Genomic DNA, 12,530 nt, shown 5'->3' with positions numbered 1-12,530 from the left:
TTCGTACCATGAGTCAGGCAAATTACGGCTTATGTGATTAATGTGTGCTATTCCTGGGTTATCCTTCCTTTGTTCTTAAATGGCTCATATTATGTTTGGTCGTGGCACAACTAATTTTGTGTTTAAGTTTAAACTTGAAATTTACTTCATACTTACATAATACCCGCGGTCTATCAGTTTTTTTTTAGCAACAAGGATTATGAAACTAGGATTTGGAAAAATAACGTTTCAGCTTATCGCACGACACCAGCAGTGCCCGACCAAAATGGAGGCACGGCGAGGCAATTCCGGGCCCAATAAAAACTTGAATTTTTCCCTACAGTGTCTTTTTTAAAGTGCTTTCATGGTTATGACAATGTTATTGTCTCGTTAGGTTAACAAAATCCTCTTAGTTATGTCGCTGTAGTCATATAGTTTAAATACAAAGAAGTTTTTATTTGCACAGGTCATTGCTCTGATTTTACTACGTCGTTTAATCAGTCCACGTGTTTTATACCCATGCTCAAGAAAACATAGGTACTTGTGTAAAGATTGCCTGTAAACCTGCCAAACAGCTAGCGACAGCCAATATTTCTTCTCAAGTGCCTTCGGGCTATCGGGCTGCAGTATGTGCAAGTCAAAATAAACGCGCTCGCGTTGTTGTAGGTATTAGATCAGTAACAATAAAGTCAAACCAAGCGAAGTTGACAGCGGTTTTGATAGCCCAGCCTGTGCAAGTGATAAGTAAACGTCATAATTTCATAGAAGTTTGACGTTAAAAATAACACTTGCACTGTCTGAGCTGTCAATATCGCTGCCAACTTATCTTGGTCTGACTAGTTAAGTTAGGTAAGTACACATGTCACAATCACAACTTAGTCGAATCTTAAGAAACGTTATATTTGAAAAATCTATTAATATATTGATTCGGCATATGATAATAAGCGCCTTATATTAGGGCGCTGTTATAGTATCTAAAAATAACAAGACTGTAAGTATACTATTTTAGTTTATGAAAAACACAACATTCGCCAGAAATGATAGCGTAACGAAAGTCGGGACGGTTTCATGTTCATTTAGCTTAGACAATAGTTAGATTAGTGACATGTGTACCTACTGTGTAGGTATTGTACTCATACATTAACTGGCAGCATGCAAGTTCTTTTTTAATTCTTACAGTCAAGTTACCATGGAAAACTCTATCAGTAATTTTGCAAATGTTTTCTCAATAATGGATGCCATGACTGCCATGAGAGGAAGCGTGAAGGTGCGTCATTTAAAAAAATAAAGAAAAACATATTTAAGAAGAAATTATAGGTACAACCTTTTGGCATGTGGGCATTTTCGAAAATGTCATTTTTTTTTAAACCTAACAAATTTTGTGTTATTTCTACTCAGAATCATGAGCACTTATAGATTTAGGCAATAAAAATGTGTCCCGTTTTTAATGGTCAGTTTTGGAACAACCATACATGCGGTACCTATTTACCATTACAAAACTGACCAATAAATGTTGTATGGAAAATGAAGGATAATAAAGGCAAAACGGGTAGGTAATTTTTGTCTGCAAACCCCCATGTTCGAAATGTAATACACTTCGCTAGAGAAAGCCTCTTACGAGAGCTTGCGAAACCAGTGGTAATACGTGGCCTGCTAACGCCTTAGACGTGGGAGGGGTTTATGGTGTTGTGTTATATCTTGTGTTATGTGACTGTCGCATGCAGAGTCGCGTTCCGGATTTATGGGTTTTTGTTTATTGGGTTCCAGTGTGCGGGATTGTGCCCTTGTTTTCTGCAGAATTTCTGTTGAATGCAGTAAAACTAAAAAAGTAGATTCCCATACAGAAAAAAAATGCCTGAAGTGCAAGTAACCTAAACACTAATAATGAGTTCAAGCTGAGGCAAGGAGACCGAAATAATTACTTACATTGTAAGATCAGGTATTGTAACCATGCTGCACTTTATTTACATGTAATATCGCACGGTACCAACTTTATTATTATTAGCAAGTTACTTTAAAGGATCAGTTCGGGTAGTCTCCAACAGTCGAATAAATCAGTTATAATTTCCATAAGGTCCTCGAAACAGCAATACAAAACACAAAGTTTGCGTAAGTGCTTAATATGCGGGGTTTGTTAGAAGAACTATTTTTCAAAGTTTGTAACTGTTCCTATGCTCGAATCCTAATGGGTTAAGTTTTTATGACAAAGTTCCAGTTCGAACTTTTTGGCATACCAATAGTTTCTAAAGTATGACTTTTATGTTTACTCAATTACAATTACTGGAACAATATGAATTGGGCACTAAGGATTAGGTATAAATACATTTGGAACAGCATACTCCTAAAAGTGACAGTCCATTTCTGACCGCAGCTGCACTACTGCTCCGACATTACTGCAGCGGCCTGAACGCGTCGGTGTTATTGTCAATTTCCATAGTAAAATCAATGACAATACCGACTGCACGTAATATGGTAATTTTAACGTATTTCCGACCGCAGCTGCACTACTGCTCCGACATTACTGCAGCGGCCTGAATGCGTCAGTGTTATTGTCAAATTCCATAGTAAAATGATGACAAGACCGACTGCACGTAGCATGGTGATTTTTACTGTTTGGTGTACATACGACCGCAACTGCGAACCGCACGTCAAATCTTTACAGAAATGTCTTTGGTCACAGATATTAGTAGCTTTAAGCAAAGAGAATATAACCACTACAATATAAGGAGTTTATTACACCCGCGGATAAACAACCCCGATAGTTTCTGTGTTTCGCGGTAGTTCCTCTGTATCTTGACGTTGCTCTTGTTTTTTTTTAATGTTTCCTGATAAATTCATTAAATAAACAGTTCTTTCCTTTTTTCGTAGTTTTCCGAGAATAGCTATAAGCTCGAAAGGGCAAGAACGATAGAGAGGCAAATATACGATTTTCAAATTAAGATTTTCATGGTAGGCAATAAGTAGATAGTAGCTATGTATGTATGTATTTATAAATTATTTACAAACTAATAATAGTGAAAAAACTGGAAAACTAGTTCGCCTTTGTATTAATGATGAGTGTTTTTTTCCTGTTTTGTACAATAAAAAGTTTTACTACTACTACTACTAAATTACAGGACGCACTTATGTGTTAGAATAAGATCGATGTAGGTATGCTAACCATTATCGTACAATCATGTACACATAGCATAAAAATGTGACAACATAATATTTCTATGATAATTCTAAGACTGAACGGAGTGGTCGTATGCAATTTCCTCTCTTTTTCCTCTTTCTCTCTTTTTCCAAATTTTGACTGAGAAAATGTTTCGAATGAAATAGCTTACTCTGTATCCTCTGTATTTGTGTTAGGATATTACGAAACCACAGTAAATTACATTTTTTTAGTGGCAACAATGGTCGCGCACTGTGTGGCTTAAGAGGAATTTCCTCCCGCGGGCGCTCCGGCTTTAGTATGAGCTCCCTGCCGAGGTTTTTCTGAAGGTCTACAGTATGGGTTCTTGAAAAAAAAAGTGTACAGGTTTTTAAAGGGTCGGCAACGCGCATGTATCACTTCTGGAGTTGGAGGCGTGCTTAGGAGTTTCAGTGATGCTTATATTTAACAGGATTAATTACTGAATTCTCGCTGACAGTACCGTGGCACAGTGAATTTGGCGTGATAAAATGTGAAAGTGTCGTAATATCATATTATATACACCGTGGGTTGGTAAAATCCGACAGATCTTAACCACGCATTCCTGAGGATCAAAAAAAGTTTAGTAAAATTCGGAAAAAAATGTTCTGTTTTTTCTTTTAGCCGATTTAAAAGCCATTTTCTGCACACAGCACGTTATTTCTTTCTACATCTTGGCGAAAAAAAAAAACATTACCACGAAGAAGTAAAGTTTTCTTAATTCATCTATAGATCAAAATTGCGAGTGTTCTTTTTAGTTGAGTAATGTTTGTCAGAAGGTATGACTAAACCAAGTCACATAGAGGCAGCGCCGCAGCGAAAAAGGCGTTTTTCACAAAGTTATTGCAGAAACAAATTTTCGCAAGAATTGCCATTATCTCTGAAAGAAGACCGATTACAGAAAATTTGTATGATATTTTAGCCTCTAAATGCGATTAAGAATACAACTTTAAATCTATCAGGTTTTACCAGCCCACGGTGTATAATATCGTGACACTTTCTCACTTTGTCATTTCAAAGCCATTTCTGAGATAAAAGAAGCAATAATTCAGTTGTATTACCTAGAAATACAAAAGGCAAAGTTGTTGTTTAACACCTCATGGTAGCATATGGATACTCAAACGTAAGAAAAATTACAAAATTGAACCACAAGAGAAGCGACAGCGGTTTTAAAATAAAATTGTATTGACAGTTGCGGAAGCCAAAGGAGTCATAACCAGTGGCTATAATGAAGATGAAATAAAACAAGACATTAAAGAAAGATACGGTATGACACCAGAACGGACAGTACCACTACGAAACTGGGCACTCGTGTTAATATTTAGTGGTGAAACGGATATGAAAGACATTAAAAACATTACAACTATCTTATACCAAAAGGTAAAAATAGAAAAATACAGGGTAAAACCGACAGCTGTTACTCAATGTAAAAACTGCCTTGACTTTGGTCATGTTCAAGCACACTGTGGACGTAAACATGTATCCGAAATCGAGACTGAACAGAACGATGACAGTAAACTCATAGAAATATGCTCAAAATGTCGTCAACCGGGGCACACAGCTAGGCAGGCAAAATGCCCTTTGTTTCAGGAAGAAATTAAGAAGCAACGAGAAAGAAGACTTCGTTTCCAACAAGCTAATAAAGAAAAATCAACATCTAATACTAAACCTGGAAAACAACAAAAACATATTTCATCTGCTATTGCGAAACCGGAAACTTCATGCGCTCAGGTAATTACTAAGGAGGAAGAAACCTTGTTAGGTAAAGAAGACATAATAAACAGGATGTTTACATTGTTCCAAACAATGCAACAACAATTTATGAATCAGATGCAACAACAAATGCAGCAACTCATTCAACTTATCAGAAATGGATAATAAAGGCAAGAGGATTACAACTAAGAACCTCAGAATCTTTCATTGTAACGTTCAGGGACTTAGAAACAAATTTACCGAGATTAAAAACCTAATAACAAAAACAAATCCACACATAATAGTGCTAAACGAATGTAAGGTTGACTTCGAAAAACAGAAATATAACATAAACGGCTATGACAAACTATATGATATGAGAAAAGTTCATCTTGGAACAGCTGTATATTTAAAAAAAGGACTGCGATGGAGTCAAGTTGAGGTAATACCGGGGCATAGCAACAACGATTGAAAAATCGAAGGGGTGGCTGTTAAACTGACGACAAACTTTGAGACGGGAGAATCTATCATAGTAAGAGGCATATATATACCCATAACAGGATATAGAAATATTCGAGAAGAGGTAGAAGATCTTCTCGAAAGCAGCGATGCAGTTAACATCGGAGACTTAAATCTCCGAATGATACAGTTGAATCACACTAGAACTGTCGGTGCTGGACTCGAAGTGCAAAAACGTATCGATGATGGCCTATGTAAATTAAGACATACAGGTTTACCTTCAAGACCATGCCATGCAGGAAACGGTATACTGGACGTAGCTCTAATTACTGGCGAAGCAAGACATTCAAACGTACATTGTAAACATCTCGAATCAGTATCTTCAGATCATCTGCCCTGGCTTTTCTGTATGGATATTGACATGGAGGAAGAACAAAATGAAACTAGAAACATGCGACTCCTATATGAAGATGAAGGTCTAGCCAAACAATACATTGAGCTAATTGAAAATAACATCGATCCAAGTGTGCAGCTACAGACTGACGAACAATGCGAATTGTATATAGAAAATCTTGAAAAAACAATCAACATGGCTCTGGATATTGTCGTACCAAAAAAGATTCAGGATAAAAAAGAATTACTGCCATTGGAAATACAAGACATGATCAAGGAACGCAACGCTGCTAAACGAAATGTAAAGAGGACTGGTGGGCATTTGCAAGCTAGAATCAACTACAATAACGCTAAAAAACAACTTCAAAAAGCATTACAAGACTATAGAGAAACTACGTGGACAAAAATAATAGAAAACACTAAAGACAACAGAACAAAAATGTGGAGAATTCAAAAATCTTTGAAAAACCCACCACAAAAACTCCCCCAACTTGAAAGCTGTAACACTGAAAAAGACACGATAGATAAACTTGTCGATGCAGCATTAGTAAAGGAATCCCCCATACAAAAAATAGACGAAGGTAATGAGCAATACACACCGTATCAACCACTTGAAGAATGTAATGTTTTAGAAGTAAAAAAAGCTATTTACTGTTTTAAAAACAAAAAAGCGCCTGGGCCAGACCACATCAAAGTAGATGCATTAAAGTTAGCGGGTCCTGCATTTTATTGGGCTTAGACTAAAGTTATAAACTACGTCCTAATAACCGGTTACTATCCAAGGAGGTGGAAATTGGGCGAATGTATTTTTCTACATAAAGCTGGGAAAAATTACAAGGATGCTAAATCTTATAGACCCATTACTTTATTAAATGTCATGGGTAAGGTTTGCGAAAAAATATTATATAGCCGCATTCTGAAGGCATGTCAACATTTAGTTCCGGATTACCAACATGGTTTCATGCATAAACGAGGCACGGGAACACAGATTCTACGCACATCTAAATATATTTCAGATGCTTTAGAAGAAGGGCATAGCGTTGCTATGATATCGACAGACTTGAGTAAGGCTTTTGACTCAATAAACCACAAAGGCCTTACATTCAAACTAATAGAAAAGGATATCAGCAATAATATCATCAAAATGATTGAAAACTATCTGTTGAATCGAAAGGTGCGTGGAAAGTTTCGAACAACAATTGGAGATGAAGTAGAAGTCCCTCACGGAGTACCTCAAGGGTCCATCCTCGGGCCTCTAATATTTAATCTGTATGTGCATGATATACCGAAGTCAAATATAGCCGGGCAGATGCTTTCACAGTATGCCGACGATTTGTGTATTTTAAATTCAGCACTTCGACCGGATCAAGCTACACGACGTGCTACATGGGCTGCCAATCAAATAGTCGATTATTACGAACGTTGGGGACTACGTTGCAACGTTGATAAAACAGAGTGCATAATGTTCACTAATAAAAGAGTACGTAGTGTACGAAACCCAAACGGTTATAAACCGACAGTCAAATTAAAAGGAGTCCATCTTGAATACAAAAACTGTGTTCGATACCTTGGTGTCCAACTAGATAAACGACTAAGCATGAACGAACATGTCAAAAGCGTCGTAAGAAAAGCTAGAAGTGTCAGAGGAATGTTAGCACCTATAATCGGCTACTACTCGAAAGTAAACATAGAAACCAAACTAAAGGTAGTACAGGCATGCCTCTTGCCTATATTAGACTATGGAATAGTACAACTACTCCCTCGAGTAAGCAAGACGAACCTTTTAACTCTTGAAAGGCAATACCGCATGGCTCTTAAGTCTGCGGGAGGTTTTCCTCGTTCAATACCAACAGAAATGTTATGGGACTTACTGGATGAAGATCCATGGCATCTAAGACTTCATGACTTACACCGAGACATGCTAGACAAACTTAATAACTTGTGCATTCCAGGACTAGAGAACCCTGGTCCACAATATGTTAAGTACGGTCAATACAACCCGATGATGTACAGCAACAGAATCGGCGAAATAGATTATGTCAGCAAAAAAGACAGAAATAAATACGTGAGTAAAAGGAGTCTACCCTCAAGGGAACATGTTTTAAAATAAAAATTCGATTAACAAATAATGAAACAGTGTAATAACATTACTAACGTAGGTTATAACACTTGCTTGTGAGCCATAAATTGGCTACACGACATAAACTAAATGTATAGATCTTAAAAGACATATTACATTAAGGACACACCGCCTTTTTGCGGACATATTTATATGTAACAAAAATGATAAATAATAAAGAACTTTCTATTCTATTCTATTCATGGACACCTGCAACACAAGAGCGATTATAAGATTTAAATTTGTGCTTTAGTTTGAAATAGGAAACTGGACAATATTAAATCAGCTCTTACAAATCAATTTATTCGTTTATTCTTTACTTTTAGGTAACTAATGAAAGATTGGTTTAATATGAAAACTCAGAAAGATAAATCTGTAATATTTTGCTAACACTGAACGACTGCATTGGAGAATTTATTTTGTCGCATCGCCATCTCCCAAGCCCACGAATCCCTTTGCAAAAATAAAGTAAACCCGGGATAAAAGAGCCTACCTAGCTTTTTGAGGGGACGTTTATCGCAGACTTCTACATCCAGGCGGTACTAGGCCACCAAAAACGTGCAGACACCACCGGCTGGATTTGGCTGGATCACGTGATGCAAGTGGATCAAGTGCGCATACCGTATCCATCACGAGCAACATGAGTCCCGCTCTCGTCGGGTTGCTGTGTGCGGTGGTCACGCATTTAGTCAAGAGGATGGGGAAGATAATTTCAAAATGTTAACTTACCTTAAGTGAAGAAATATTTCTCCTCTGCATTCATTTAATTTGAGTAATTTGGTTGTATTTCTTCAATTTGAAGTTAAATTGTTATTCATTTAATCGACAAACAAACGATCACCAACAATATCTGGTTTTTTAATAATATTGCGTAGCTGCCTTCGACTGACTGTGACTTTTGTAGAAAGGCAAACTGTTTTTCGTTTTCGTGTACCATGTAGCATTATCGTCACTTACTTCTTCTCGTAAAAAATACAAATAAGTAAATTAGTAATTTTATTTATACGTCTGACAGTGACATTATTCATTGACTTTGACAATCAACTGACGAACGCTGCCGCGACTGCACGCCGCGAACAGCAGCAGTCGGCCGCTGCAGTAATGTCGCACCAGTAATGTCGCAACGGTAGTGCAGCTGCAGTTGGAAATGGACTGTCACCTTAAATAAGATTAAACGGGTGCCTGGGCAATAATTAATGAATAACCTTCTAATTACCGACAGGCTAGTCTAGAAAATGCACTATAGTAAAAATTTCGTGGTTTTCGAGGTAATTGAACTTTTCTGTCTTTTTAGGGTTCCGTAGCCAAATGGCAAAAAACGGAACCCTTATAGATTCGTCATGTCCGTCTGTCTGTCCGATTCTGTGACAGCCACTTTTTTCCGAAACTATAAAAGCTATACTGTTCAAACTTGGTAAGTAGATGTATTCTATGAACCGCATTATGATGTTTACACAAAAATAGAAAAAAAAAACAATAAATTTTGGGGGTTCCCCATACTTAGACCTGAAACTCAAAAAATCTTTTTTCATCAAACCCATACGTGTGGGGTATCTATGGATAGGTCTTTAAAAATGATATTGAGGTTTCTAATATAATTTTTTTCTAAACTGAATAGTTTGCGCGAGAGACACTTCCAAAGTGGTAAAAAGTGTGTCCCCCCCCCCCCCCCCCCCGTAACTTCTAAAATAACAGAATGAAAAATCTAAAAAAAATATATGATATACATTGCCATGCAAACTTCCACCGAAAATTGGTTCGAACGAGATCTAGTAAGTAGTTTTTTTAATACGTCATAAAAATTAAAAAAAAAAATTTTTTTTCATCGAACCCATACGTGTGGGGTATGTATGGATAGGTCTTTAAAAATGATATTTAGGTTTCTAAAATCATTTTTTTCTAAACTGAATAGTTTGCGCGAGAGACACTTCCAAAGTGAAAAAAAGTGTGTCCCCCCCCCTGTAACTTCTAAAATAACGGAATGAAAAATCTAAAAAATATATATGATATACATTACCATGCAAACTTCCAACGAAAATTGGTTTGAACCAGATCTAGTTAGTAGTTTTTTTAATACGTCATAAATGGTACGGAACCCTTCATGGGCGAGTCCGACTGGCACTTGGCCGCTTTTTAGGACATATCTTTGTTTGTAAAGAATCTTTAAATCATCATCATCATCATCTGATGTAAATGTAGAAGGGAGATTAAGTATCTTTGTGGAACTCGAGCTCTTTGAGACCTTTTTCACCATATGTGTACCTCATATACCTGGTATAGCACAGCCAGTAACACGACATACAACTTAGTAAACTACGTTTAGGTATTACGATCTTATTTACTGCGACTCCTTACTGTGGTCGACAGAAATGCATGAGAGCTCTAACTAAATTAACAACCCATTGGAAACTACCTAGTTCTACAGCAACCGAAATAAAGTTACAATTAAAAGTGTAACATACCCGTAACAACATGATACGCGATACTGTGTTAATCCTATACAGAGCAGCTCTGGTATTTCAATTCGGGGCTTTGCCCTAATCCCTCACGATTGATTAATCCATCCGCCACGTACCCCCGCATGCACTGTTTTCACCATGATCCGGTAATTTGCATCTAAATGACCCTTAATGGTAATTTATTTAGGGTTTATTTCATTTGTTTCAAGACTTTCAAGCTCAATTCCAATAACCATAGGATTTTTTTTGTATTCATTTTAGTTTAAGAGTTTCTTGCCAAAGCAAGTCCCCTCTTTTCTGTTCCAAATGCAAATTTAGGTACTAAATGTACTTACCGTACTGTATTTACTATGTAAAATGTGTTGACTCTCTCAGTAGTCCCAGTGCTATTTTACATTAATTACTTACTGGATTCACCTGCTTTTTCCAATTAGGGATTTTGTAGCAGCACTTAAGCCGGTTTTAGAATTAACTACGCTGCAATACTTATTATACTTTACAGCTCAAAATCTTAACAAAGACTCAAGGAATCGTAACTTTTTATGAGTAGGTTAGCACCTGTAGCCTTACCACTAGTTTGACACTGAGCGGAGACTGACATATTCGCTAGCGTGGGCGTAACTTACTTTCTATGCATCTCGCTCGTATACTAATATGCCAGATATTAGTGCGTTCGAGATGTATAGAAAGTTAGTTACGCAGACGTTCGCGAATATGTCAGTGTCAAACTCGTGGTAAGATTATTAGTTCCTTGTTGAAGTGCATAGCGTATTTTGTACTTTAACAAGACATACCTACATAGTATCTGAAATACTTAGTATCTGACTTACTCAGTACCGTTGTCTCATGTTGCATAGCTTTAGGTATGCCACAGTAATCCTATAGCAGGTTGTGGTTAATCTAGGTATGAATTGTGTCGCAGTATCTAAATATACCGTTTCATTTCAACCATGTTAATGTTGCAATACGGAAAACTTCAAAAAGGTCTTATTACATTACACAATCTCCAGGGCCATCGTGCAGGTATTTCTTCTACGATCTAACCACTTAAGGGCTTATTACATCCATCCTGCCGCCAGACGGCTTGCGATCGAGACTGACGTCCCGACGGCTCGATGACACTTGCAACACAAAGTATTTTTCTCATGTCAAAAATTGTTAACGATATTCTTATATTTCGTGAAACGGAAAACGGCCCTTGCAAGAGTCATCGGGACCAACGAGGAGAGGATTGATGTAATAAGTAAGCTCTTTATACTCCGTTTTGCTTATTATGTCATATTCATACTAACGTTTTAGCTATCGGACGCTATCAGAATTTGCGCATCGCAAATGAGTTTTTCTACTCGACGACTGTAATAGTAACAAATGAGTTTTTCTACTCGACGACTGTAATAGTAATGTATGGGTTTTATAGTAAACAAAGTATTATTTTAGATGACTTAGAAAAAGTATTGTATACAAAAAAATTGTGTAAAAGTATTGTGTATTAGAAAAAGTGGTGTGTGATATTTGATATAATACGCCACGCATAACAAACCACGAATTAGCAGGCAATGGCGCAACACAGTTATGGTTTCGGCATTATCCTTTGCTAAATAAACTTGGTATTTAAATATAATAAGTAAATGATGATATGTTTGTAATGTTTACCCTTTATAAGTATGATAAGCTTACCCTTGGTTTTCTTTGCGCCGTCGAGATCCTATTCGGCACGGCAAGTACCTACAAAACATGACATTAAAAATGCTTTTTACTTGTTTCAGGTCCGCGCCATGGAGCAGCGGCTTTGCGAGTGGCCGGCGGGCGCTGACGGAGCGCCCAAAGCCATCACTCGACTCGAAGGACAGATCGAGGAACAGGTAAAGTACATGAAAATCGCGCATGATTCTACTTTATTACATAAAAATGATAAATGCTTTATAATTTTTCTACGCATCGAAATAATCATCATATCCGGTAACACTTAAGGGCCAATTACATCCACATATTGAGCCCGAAATCAGTCCCGATGTCGGGCCTTATAATCCTTTTCCGTTTCACGGAATTTCAGCACATCGTTGACAATATTTGAAATGTAAATAAATGGTTCATATCTAACATTGAAATTTTTTTTGGCATTTAGAGACAAAGTATTTTTTACATGTCAAATATTGTAAAAGTTGTGTTGATATTTGGTGAAACGGAAAAATACTTTTACTTGTGTCTCTCTAAGTACGTCTTAGTGAGAGTAAAAGAGAATTTTCTAATTTCGGTA

General features: G+C 37.0%; 1 protein-coding gene across 9 annotated transcripts in view; it reads left to right on the top strand.

Annotated features, from left to right (window-relative positions):
* Positions 1–12,530, top strand: part of LOC133525828 (uncharacterized protein CG43867) — a 515,679-nt gene that overhangs the window by 467,724 nt on the left and 35,425 nt on the right. For all 9 annotated transcript variants that reach the window (XM_061862228.1, XM_061862221.1, XM_061862222.1 and 6 more), the window contains one exon: positions 12,040–12,135. In XM_061862228.1, the coding sequence (XP_061718212.1) occupies positions 12,040–12,135 (96 nt within the window). The remainder of the gene's footprint in view (positions 1–12,039; positions 12,136–12,530) is intronic.

The sequence above is a fragment of the Cydia pomonella genome, chromosome 15 (assembly GCF_033807575.1).
Source record: "Cydia pomonella isolate Wapato2018A chromosome 15, ilCydPomo1, whole genome shotgun sequence".
Taxonomy (NCBI): domain Eukaryota; kingdom Metazoa; phylum Arthropoda; class Insecta; order Lepidoptera; family Tortricidae; genus Cydia; species Cydia pomonella.
This window is presented reverse-complemented; position numbering and strand designations above follow the sequence as displayed.